Source organism: Thunnus maccoyii, chromosome 3 (assembly GCF_910596095.1).
Source record: "Thunnus maccoyii chromosome 3, fThuMac1.1, whole genome shotgun sequence".
NCBI lineage: Eukaryota > Metazoa > Chordata > Actinopteri > Scombriformes > Scombridae > Thunnus > Thunnus maccoyii.
The window spans coordinates 29,237,835-29,250,115 of record NC_056535.1 but is presented as its reverse complement, the minus strand read 5'-3'; the positions used below and the strand labels follow the sequence as shown (position 1 = coordinate 29,250,115).

At 38.7% G+C, this 12,281-nt stretch overlaps 1 protein-coding gene across 1 annotated transcript in view; it reads right to left on the bottom strand.

The window, feature by feature from the left end:
• Positions 1-691: 691 nt before the first annotated feature.
• Positions 692-12,281, bottom strand: part of stab1 (stabilin 1) — a 94,283-nt gene continuing 82,693 nt past the window's right edge. The window contains exons 65-70 of the mRNA XM_042405492.1: positions 11,187-11,306; positions 8,204-8,338; positions 7,446-7,550; positions 4,129-4,278; positions 3,473-3,577; positions 692-1,975 (exon numbers count right to left, since the gene is read on the bottom strand). Coding sequence (XP_042261426.1) covers positions 1,907-1,975; positions 3,473-3,577; positions 4,129-4,278; positions 7,446-7,550; positions 8,204-8,338; positions 11,187-11,306 — 684 coding nt within the window. The 3' untranslated portion in view covers positions 692-1,906. The remainder of the gene's footprint in view (positions 1,976-3,472; positions 3,578-4,128; positions 4,279-7,445; positions 7,551-8,203; positions 8,339-11,186; positions 11,307-12,281) is intronic.

Genomic DNA, 12,281 nt, shown 5'->3' with positions numbered 1-12,281 from the left:
TGTCAGTGCAGTCAATAGAAACACATCACAACAACATTTTTTTTGCTCTCTGTCATCACCCGTGATGACATCAAATATCACTGATGTCAGTTAAATGACATGATAGACAGTGTGGAGGAAATCACTGCGGGCTCGTCTGTTTTCTGATAAACTCAGCACATTCAGAGAGCCTCACTGCTGACATACAACACCATCAATGATTAATGACAAAACAGCAGCAGACAGGCAGATGCAGGGAGTTTAATGTCTTTGCCGAGGTTGTGATTGAAAATGATGGCGGACATTTTATTTGTTTGAGGACATGCAGCTGCTCCAGTGTGGGTTAAGTGTTTATCCAGTTTCTCTGCACGAGCGAGTTAAAGGATAAGGCAGGCGTACTTCCTCCCTGTTTGTTCCTACTGAAGACGTAAATCTTTAATAGCAGCTCACAAATACATAGCTTCATTTTTTAAAATGAGGTTCAATAATTTCCAAAAACAACTGGTCACTGTAGTTTTTAGCAAACGTTACTTAAACAGGAGGAAATAATGGTTGGGGACTATTTTAAGTGGCATATTAATCCACATTTGTTGCTCCTTCGAGGATTTCCAGCAGCAGGACGGTGTGTGTGATTGAGGCAAAACAAACTACAGTGTGTGTGTGTGTGTGTGTGTGTGTGTTCATGGCAATGAAGGAACATGTCACCCAGTGCAACGGTGTGGCTTGTTGATGTGTTTTTAATAGATTTTTGACAACAATGGAATTCATTGGCACAGACAAAAAACATATATCAGGCTTTGGCTTTGAATGAACAACCAGCTCTGCACCTCTACGCAGCTTCTTTTTGGACTGGTGAAACCAAAACCATGCTGGCTTGTATAAAACGTCAAGGTGGAATTATGATTCTCTATCCTGCATGTAGGCAAAAGTGCAAAGGGGTCGCTGGGAGACGTTTGTGTAGCACTTTGGTTTACACTTGTCTGTAGCATGTTAACATTTGTTTTTCATCTCCGTTTCCTGAAAGCAATTGAATCCAGCAATCAACTTGAGGATGCACAGGTCTGCACCAAGTGTTTTTGAGATTTGGAAGATGTACACAATGGCTCCTCTGCAACCCACGGTTACCCATAACACCCTTCTTCGACGTTTACATGTATCTTTGGAGAAGCATGATTCCAGTTTTAGGTAGCTGCCCTCAGTTCAGGAGCTAACAAACTGTACACTACCTGACTAACACCAAACGGCAAACAAAGTTAGAGACTAGCCGGTGAAGAAAGTAGAACATTTAGCAGCTAAAGAAACAGATATTTTTGGGGGAGTTGGAGACTAAACCAGAGCTTGGGTGATGAGGGTGAATGATACGCAGAGCAACATTATCATCCCATTGGAGTCATGTTTGTGTCCACCTCTGATGAATATACATCCAATATTCACTCCCCTTTTAGCTCTGGTTTGGTCTCCACCAACTCATGTGAAAAAATATCGGTTAAGCTGATAAATGTCCCACTTTCTTCACTAGATAGTCTCTAACTTTGTCTGCTGTTTGGTGCTGGGAAGATACAGCTGCTTGCCACTGCTGGGAACAACCATAACAAATGTGCTATAAAACCAAAACTAGGAGCTAAAAGGGGCTAAAAGGCTCTGTATAGGTGCAGAGCTGGTGAGAATTCTGTGTTCACAACTACACATAGTCAGCTGATCCATATAAAAATATATAAAAAACTATTGATTAGTGCAGCTTTAATAGAAATCATTTGGTTTTTCCCCTAGAAATCATCTGGTTTTAATTAAACTAATAATTTTTTCTTATTTAGATACAGATGAACTGAATAAGAGCTAAACCACGATAAAGTCACCAGTTTACTGTGGTATGGAAACAGACAGACAGACAGCTCCAGTTTTGCTGGTTCAACTGGCTCGACTGGCTCTACTGGTCCAGGTCAAGAATCTTTGGAGGTTCTTCAGGTGCTGCTGACTCCGCTACTGGATTGGTGTCCTGTAGGATGAAGAGAAAATGATCGAACTAGGAAGTAATTTCACACTGACAGTATCCTTCTGTTCACTAAAGTATATGGAGGGCTGTCCTCATACTAATAGTCATAAAGTGAATATTTATGACCATTCTCAGATTGTGTTGTCAGGGTGTTCAAAGACAGTAAAACGGAGGAGAAAACAAAGACAACAGAAAGAGGAAGTGTCATGCACAGAGTGAAAGGGAAATATGACTTCTGTTGAAGCGGTCTGGAAACAAGACTGGGGTTCTACAGATTGGGGTTGTTTGAAAGTGTGGAAAGAACCTGCTGAAGGACACTAAAAACAACAAGATTCACAACAGACAGAATCACAGGTCACAGTGTCCTTAATGAACTGTTCAGAGAACCGGCTGAAGCTGAAAGTTAACAGAAAAAAGGCTAAAAATGTCCAGAGACATGGTCTCGGGCAGCGGCCACAGCGGCTGAACAGCTGACTCTCTAAACTATAACTCTACTTTACTGTCAGTGTTCGTGCAGGTCTGACAGCAGCAAGGTCACACAGCTGAAAACAAAGTGAACTAACTGTTCTGTGGACCCTGATAGAAAAGGAATGTGTAAACTACAGAGATACAATACAACAGTGAAGACAGCAGAGTGTCCTTCACACACACTAAACAACAGCAGCACAGTGGGAACTACACCGTGTTTCTGTCCAACCAGGTCTGTTTTTTATCGAAACAAGAACACTCAGTATATATTTTTTGTTTAATGTAGATGGATTAATTAATTTTTGCTGATTCGTTTTATTCAAGGGATTCTGTTATATTCTGATTCTGTTGAAATGAATCATTATTAGTCATAAGTTTTTTGTTGAAACATGAATAAATATTTTCATAGTTTGTTTCCAGATGTTTTCAGTGATATTCCAGTGAAACAGAATTGATCAACAACAGCTCTGGTACATCAAGACAATCATTGCACCTAATAACAGCCTCTTCTGTTTGTAAACTCCTTATTTGATAAGTGAAATCCTCATGTTTCACTTCTTTTTCTTGTTCTTTACTTGAAATGGAAACTTCTCAAATACGTCCATACATGTTTGAGCCTGAATCCGATCCGAAATATGCAAGTGGACAAGGGGAACAAACCATGGCACAACCTAAGCAACATGTGCGAACAATCTGACGTCATCATGAGGACGAAGTAGAGGTAACTTTGCGAACAGCATTCAGAGCAGGTTGGATTTTGACTTTCAGAGAGCAATTTTACATATGTTCACTTTTCACGTTCAAGTTTTGCACCCTTTGAAGTTTCACATAGACATCTGACATCATAAAAGCATATAAATAACAGAAAATCACAAAAAGCATGTAATGTCCCCTTTAAGAAGAAAGACCTGTCTCTAATGTAAGCCTGTTTTAAATGAAGGCCTGGTTCTCTGCAGTTGTGGTAAATCTTAGACTGGATTCTTGGTGGTTTAGTTTGAGAAGCTCAGTCAGACTCTGATTGGTCGAACTCACCCCAAACGGCTCAGCGAAGGCCCTGGAGCCGCTGTACAGAGGGTTGGGGATGGAGACTAGCGTGGGTTTGGTCTTGCCGCCCGCTGTGCCGTCCTCATCCTCATTCTGTGACAGAGGAAACAGGAAGGACTGTTAGGTGTTAGCAGGGCGTCAGTGAAACTACCAGCAGCTGAATGACTGATAAACATCAGATGTTTTCGGGTTTTTTATTGATAATAATGTCAAACCCTGCCAACATTTAAATCTGTTCTACATCTTCAAATTCACCGTTGAGTTATTAGCAGATGTCACTTATATCACACAACATATGAAACTCTTAGGATTCTGTGAACCAGTGAGTTTATTTTCTGAATGAATCCCTGTGGAACAAAAGGGGACCAAAGGCTGAAAAGTGCTGAGTCACTTCCTGGTTTTTGGAAAACAATCTGTAATTCGATGGCTTCCCGTCTCCCCCTGTTTTCTCTGAATGTGCGGTGAAGTAAAGTTAATGTGTCTGTACCAATGGAACCGGATGGTGACATAACATCTGAAACTCTCTGGTCCCTGGTTGAGTGTTCATGTTTTAATGCAACATCATTAAAAGAAAGATCAGTTATTAAAGGAGGAGTTCACAATTTTCAAGTCTGTCCTAAAACGTGTGTGTGTGTGTGTCTCACTCTGAAGTAGTGGAAGCGGAAGGCGTCGGTTTTGTTTTTGAAGACGTAGTAGCCGAGTCCAGCCAACACACATGCCACTAACACTGACACCAAGATGGCCGACGCCGTGCCGCTTGAGTGGGTGTGGCCACGGGAAGCATGATGGGAGATCTGGAGATGATGGGTACAACAAACACACACGAATTACACATCACATATGAGGACATCAGATTAAACCTTTAGACCTCATTGCTGGATATCTGACACACACACACACACACACACACACACACACACACACACACACACACACAGTCTTTATCTGTCCAGCTCTAATAACCATGGCAACAGTTACACATTGCTGCACCGTCACCATGGAGACGTGACTCTCTGTGCTGTGACCATTACCAGCTTTATTTCCTCAGAGGAAGATAAAAATTCAACCAATTAAAATGAATAATAGATATTAAAGATCCAGTCAGAAGAAAGACAGGGCGGATCCTCCTGGTCACATGTCCAAGCCTGATCCTGGCTGCCATTTTGTTTTCCATCACAGGAAGAAAAATCTGTTTGTATGATGTAGAGGAAAGCAAGATGGCCGCCGACACTTCACATGTCCAAGTCATTAAATTCTGAACCTTTACAGGTTAGTGTGAAGTCAACAGACTTACCGATTTTTAAGGTTCTAGCAGTTTCTACAAGGATCTGAGTTTACAGAAGAATATTTCCAAATTCTTTGATTCCAGCTTCTTAAATATGAATATGTTTTGGTTTCTTTTGTCCTCTATGATAATAAACTGAATATTTTTGGGTTGTGGACTGTTGGGACAAAACAAGACATTTGAGGATGTCACCTTGGGTTTTGGGAAACACTGATCGACCTTTTTTCACCATCTTATGGACCAAACAACAAATCAATTAATAGAGACAATAATCGACAGATTAATCGATAATGAAAATAATCCTTAGTTTCAGCCCTATATTTGAGGTTTGTGAGGATAGGACTTAAACTGAAATTGAAATGTAGTTTTTTTCAATATCAGTATATATATTCTTGGTGTTTGTATGTGTACTTATTTGGTTAAAGTTGTAATTATTAAAAAGAAGAAATTTTAGTTTTCTTAATTTTTCTGCAGTATTGAGGCCTCCACAACATTCACACATTTTTTCACCAGTTTTTGGGACAAAGTCTGTACTGTAATTTAATTGGTGCAACATTTGTATAATGGTTGGACACTAAAAACAGTTTTCAGCACACTACTGAACGGGTGTGAACCAGCAGAGAAGCCACTGTTTACCTACAGTTTAGCCCCATCTGTTACCTCAACACTCTGTGTGTTACTCTGAGACTCCAGAGTCACAAAGTAATGCAGAGAGGGGGTCTGTGAATTCAATTCACTTTTATGTGGTGAAAGAAATTACAGATTAGTACTTTAACAGACAAAACCTGAAGAAGATCCAAATATCTCAGTCTGAGAGAAAAAAGGGATTAAACTGACTCTGTCCACATTCAGTGTGTGAAGGGGACGAGGACGAATGGAAAGAAGGTGAGCTTTAGGTGAACTAAACATTAGTCATTTAGGGAAAAAGAATAATTAGTTTAGCTTCAGATTAATCTAATGTGATCAAATCTAATCTTCGTCTTTTGTGTCCCATATCATGAATATTGATCAGAGTTGGGACGTTATCAGGATGAAAACGTTTAAAACTCTTCATTTCCTTAAAGAAACTAAACACAGCCATCTGCTCTCTGCCCACAACTCTTGCTGTTGCCTAGCAACAACAGACAGCACATCCTATTAGGAAGCAGATGGGAGAGGAAATGTTGTCATGGCGCCTCCTGGTGGCCACGATCAGAACTGTGGCAGTTCACATTACAGCAAATATTTAAAGGTATACTACGCAGGATTTGGCGGTTGGTGTTTGTGAACACATAGCATTCAAACCTCCTCCAGAGAGAGAGCAGCAGTGGTCGAGTGAGCTAGAGAGTGAAGGAAGAGAGGGAGTGGCGGTGGCGAAAACAAAGCCATGAATCAGAAAAATAAAACATTATTTTCTGATTGTTTCACGGTGGTTACGTTCTAAAACACAAATAAACACACCTACACCTCCACACACCCCTGCGGGAAGGCACCGCATTGTCGGATTTTAAGTGAATGCAGAGCTTCATCTTGTCTGTGGCCTCTCTGCTCTGCGTGTGTGTGTAGCTCAGCCCCGCCCTCAGTCAAGCAGATACACAGACCTGCAGCTCTTTATACATCCATGACACAGAGACAGAGAGCAGAGCGGAGCAGAGGAGAGAGACGGAGACAGCTATGTAACCTGGTCGCTACGCTACAAGTCTCAATCTCACACCTGCACGACGTTATTAGCTGGCGGCTACACACCCACTGCCCAACGGTTGACACCCAGAAACATCCCAAACACAGCAAAATGATAAGAAAATACACGCAGAGGGCAGAGTCTCTGCAGATAAATACAGACTTCTAGTGTGTATAAGTGATGATTGAGAAGGATTACTATTGTATGAGTCCATACTTTGTGTTCTAGGAAAATGTTAATAAGATCATGACAAAAAAAGACAAAAAAATGTATAATTAATTACATTTTCTGTATCAGTGTAACAAAATGTCACTTCCCAACCAGAGAACCTGAAGTTTTACCAAGATTTCAATCTTTTTCTGTCGCTGGCCAGCGTGGTGGCGTCCTGTTGTGTCACAGTAGAAACAGAAATGAACGTATACAAAAAAGAACTTTCCAAAAATTCCTGTACTTTTGGAAAGTACTTTTTGGGGGGTAAAACAATCTCCCTGAAACTTCATTTAGACATTAGATTGGTTCCTCCAGTGGAAATGCAGATAGAGGGACTGAGTTCCTCAAAAGGTTCTTAGTTCCCAGGGAAAGTTCCTGTGGTGAAAATGCAGTTTTATGTGCTAAAAGCCCATGGAAAATTATTATTCAGAGATACAGCACTATCTCCACAAAGAGTAAGTCATGTTGTTTCCAGCAGTGATGGCTGAGGGCCACGCTGACTGTCCCTGCAGTTTGGACTGGTTTAATTGAACTACAATTATACATATCCAGTGAAATAGTATCTACTATACTAGTATAGGACTGTGTTTTTATGTATATTTATCTTGTTAATTCCTTATTTATCTTTTTAATTCTGTATTTATCTTGTTGATTTTTTGAGGTTTGTTCCTATCTGTAGGTTGCTGTAACAATGTAATTTCCCCTCAGGAATTGATAAAATATCTCTCTCTCTAGGTGTAGACATTTTAAAGAAGTGTGCATCAGTGATACAGTCAGCACCTCTGGATTAAACTCTCTTCACTCACCGGTGGGAGAGGTGCTGTCAGCGGGGCCTCGATGATATGGATGATCCCGTTTATAGCAGGAATGTCCCATTCCAACAACAGCTGCTGGTTCACCAGTTTACGGCTCTGAGGGAGGTCATTTAAAAGAATAGCAAAGAAACAAAATTTTAAAAAATATTACACAGGTCCATTAATCCAGTGGTTCCCAACCTTTTTCGTCTGTGACGCCTTAAAATAAAGCAAAGTCTACCTGGGATCCCTCGTTGCCAACAGTTCAGGTTTTGTCTGACTAACAATCGAAAACCCAAAGATATTCAGTTTATCATCATGTTCGACACAGAAAAGCAATGAATCATCACATCTGAGAAGCTGAAACCAGCTTATTTTTTAATTTTTGCTCATAAAAATAAAAAATAACTAAAAAAACTATTATTCAATTATCAAAATAGTTGCTGATTAATCTTCTGTTGATTGACTAATTGATTAATCAACTAACCTTGCAGTTCTAGAAAGAGGACTTATTTTGTTTTATTTGAATAACTTTTAAAATAAAGTAATCCTAAAGAAACAAAGAAAAAATGAAAAGAAAGTTTGACAAAAAGCTCTTTTGTGTGTTAAAAATGTTTTTTTTCTCCTGAATCCTATCCTGTCCTATCATCTCAGGATCCCTTTGATTAATCCAGTGACCCCTTGTAGGGGTCCTGACCCTGAGGTTGGGAATCACTGCATTAATCCAAACTCAAAAATATAAGAAAACATGAGAAGTGTTTGTTTCTGACCTCATTGTTGCCGTGGGTAACAACCAGGTTGAACCCAAGTCTGGATGTGATGACTTCCTGGTGTTTCAGATCCTTGTATGGTCGTCTACTGTGATTGGCTGTGATGTGATACTCAAGATCTCTACCAGACAGAGTCTATACACACACACACACACACACACACACACACGATAGAAACACATTAGATGTCACTGACAGCTCTTTTAGTTGGAACCTGCTGATGTTCTGAATTAATTAAGTTCTAGAGGTTAAATACGTAATTAACAAAAGGTTAATATATTTGTGGATTTGAGTGGATCATTCTACTTCTATAGTCAGATTATAAACCTAGTAGACACATGCTTCAATAGAATGTCCTTCACACATTAAAAACCTTCAAACATGAGTGTACTCCCCAGGCTCCATAGCTTCTTCTAGATTGGGTAACAACCACAGAGGTGACTTGTTCTAAATAACAAATAAATTAATTAACCAATCAAAAGTGGAAGCTCTCTGAAGTTATTGGTTACTGGAAAGATAAACCTGGTTATCATTAGCAAATCAATTAATTAATTATTATTATTATTAATAATTAATTGACGATTTAATTACAGTATTTACAAATATTTCAGTTTATTATGAATAGGTCTAACGATAGTTACTGTTTACTGTTACAAACTTACAGTTAATTGGAGTATTTAAAGTAGTTGTTATAGTTAGTAATAATTGTAATACAAACATTTAATTTCAACTTAATAGAGCTATTGTAATTATTAAAGGATAGTGAATTAATGTAAAATATATGTAACATTAACTGTTAGTTAAAAATGAATAGATTTATGCTATATTGCTTTATACAGTATATGCTTCTGCATATATGTAGTTAATTAATTAAGTGTAGTTAATTATGTACATTTTCAAATTCAACTAACAGACAGACTGAGTTGAATTTGAAAATGGGTTGGACTTTCTGGGTTGGACCTGGGTTGGACTTTCAGTCATAAGTCTAAAGTGGTAAAATTCTTATCCCCAATACAGAGACCTGATTGAAGCAACATGACTTGTGGAGTTCCCCAGGGCTCAATCATTGGGCCTCTTTTTTTTGGCTGGACTGAAACAGCAGGGCCAGTCCTACACATGCAGTTGTCTGTGAGTGAGTGACTGAGTGAATGAGTGATGAAGTTACACCATTGGTCGGCTGTCCAAGTGTTGGAGTTTCCCCATTGGCCGTTGCTCTTTCAAAAAGAATCAGCGCAAACAGTTTTCTATTTACATCATGAGGAGGCATTTACAGAGCTTCCACTCAGAGCCCTATTCGCACAGGACCAGTATTACCTCGGGACCTCATGTGATTTACGCCCCCTCCCCACCTCTGTGTTTCATGCGGCACATTTGCACAGGATAAGCAAAGTCTGTATTTTACTTGAATTTACTGACATTACCCCCCTGGATATGCGTGACAAGATGACAGGCTGCAAACTTTTACAGTCTACAGTTCCTGCTCTCAGCTCCAGTGTTAAATGCAGAGAAGTCAGCTAAACTGTTTAAACAGACACATACCAGCGTCTGCAGGTAAAACATGAGACTGAAGTAGGCTGTTATATCAGTTTAGTGTAGATACGCTTGCTGTAACTGCAGTAAACTGAGTGAAGATGAGCCTCCTGAATTTGTGCCCAATGCTGTAAAAACTTTCATTTATAATTTCCACCACAGCCTCCAGATGAACATTTAATATCCAGGAATTCACATTATAGGCACTATCACTAACTATTCCTGTAACAAACTGGCCACAATTTTGCCCACCCATACACGGTCCAGCCATATACTAGGTTTTGACCCAGTCTTGTTAACCTTTAGATGTTTTGATGGATGGCAGTTGGAAAAACACAAGATCAAAAAACTACTCTTAGATGATAAAAAATCAGGAGTCAGAGGTCCAAGCAGCAAAGGGTTCTTTAATGTTGGCAAAAAAGGAGAGCAAACAGTACATACAAGATGTACCAGGTCGCTCTGAAGGTTCTGGCCTCAGGGCGTAGGTTTTTAAACCCTTGGATTTGCATGGGTAACACCTATTGTCCATCCTCTTTATCTTGGCCAATTACACCATTATATTTTAACTTCGTCACTCGTTGTTGGTCAAAACTCTTCAAGATGAACTGGATATGCATTGGCATATTCAGTTCTATCTAGTTATGTCCCTTTTTTTATATGACTATTAGGGATCATTTTACACCATTATTGCCAAATTGTCTCCTGGCCTTTATTTTTTATAAGTCATTCTTGCCATTTTACACCCTTATTTCTTGATCTCCTTTAGTGCAGACTTTAATGCAAACCCAAGCAAAGTGACATGTAATACAAACACACTCAAATTTACCCAGTTTATGAATTATGGTTGAATTAAAAGTCTTTTACAACACTTCTGTACCCATATCTTGATTCTATGTGATTTGTAGGATTACAAATACATCATCAATAAGAAGGCAACACACTATCACTTATCTCTTATAATGTTTATAAAATCATCATAGGTTAATATTGTCTGTTAGCCCATTTTTCATTTCTGTTGAGCTTGTTTTTATCCTTTTGTTTAAAACATCTTATTCAGTATTTCTAAATGTTTTTTATGTCATATGTAAAGCCTTTTTAAGTTGACTTTGTGCACGAAATGCACAACAGAAAAGCCTTATCTTAATCCAATATATAGTAATTGTTAAAGGGTAATAGTTATATTACCCAATGGGAAATTATAATAGCTGACCATAAAGTTAATACACAGACTAGAAAGTAAAATAATAACATGAAATACTTGTATAGGTCATTAATTTTATATATATGGTACCTGTCAAAGGTTTGGACACACTTTCTCATTTAAGCGAATGAGAAGGTGTGTCTTAAGTTTTGACTGATACTATATAATGAAATATAATTAAAACTATAATATAATAATAAGTCAAATAACTTGAAATAATTAAAAAAAAAGTTATTAGTGTTGGTAACTTACCTGGTTTTGGGCGAAGCCGGCATCATGAGGAACAAACAGCGTGACCTCAGACTTTCTGTGAGATAAAAATTCAACAAGCTGTTTTCCCTCCGAGGACGAACCACTATAGTCCAGCAAGGACTACAGTGAGAGAGACAAGAGGACAGTGGTGTTATTTAATCCACTCAATAAATCTTTCTTAGTTACTACTTAGTAACTAAGAATGATTTTTGCTTATTTAGTCATGAATATTTAATGTTACAGAGAAAAAGGATGAAACATTTGCAAGCACAAAAAACTATGTGGTACAGGAGGAAGACAAAAAAGGAAATTAAACATATCTCAAAGGATAATGGGTTTATTTTTGTGGGTTTTTTTCAATCCTGTTTTATGTTCAGACAGACATATAGTATATATCAAACTGAGTACACCCCTGTGTAATATCACTAAAATGTTAAATGATTCAAAATTGTATCATCTTACAATACTTGTAGTATTGTAGGGTGAAGTGTAAGGTCTTATTTGTAATTAAAAACAAACAGGTTAGATAGACTAAATAGAAAATACAGACCTCGAAGTAGAACCTCAGTGCAACAGAAGTGAGTACACCTGTGACTTCCAATTAAGACTAATTGCCTGAACAAGCTTATAAAAGAACCTGTGAAGACCATAACTTCCTCAGTTTTGTCCTGGGTTGTGTCTAATGCAACATGGCTCCACATGGTGAGGAGTTGCCTGAACAAGTAAGAAACCAGATTGTGAGACTTCATGAAGATGGGAGAATGTACAAGATCATCAGTAGACTGCTGAACAGAAGCCATAACAGTTGCAGCAGTGGTTACGAGGTACAGTAGGATCCGTACTACCAATAGCAGAAGGTGCAGCGGTTGTCCTTGAGGAATGACAGTAAGCACAATTCACTATTTACGCAGCCTTGCATTGAAACACAGATGGGCAATTGCTTCTGACTTGGCACAGGGATTATCTGTGGAAATTGGTGTTTCAGTGAATGATCAGACAGTGCGAAGGACATCGCATGAAGTCAACTTCTACAGGCAACGTCCAAGAAGAACACCATTGCTCACAAATGGACTCAAAACTGCATAATTAAACTTT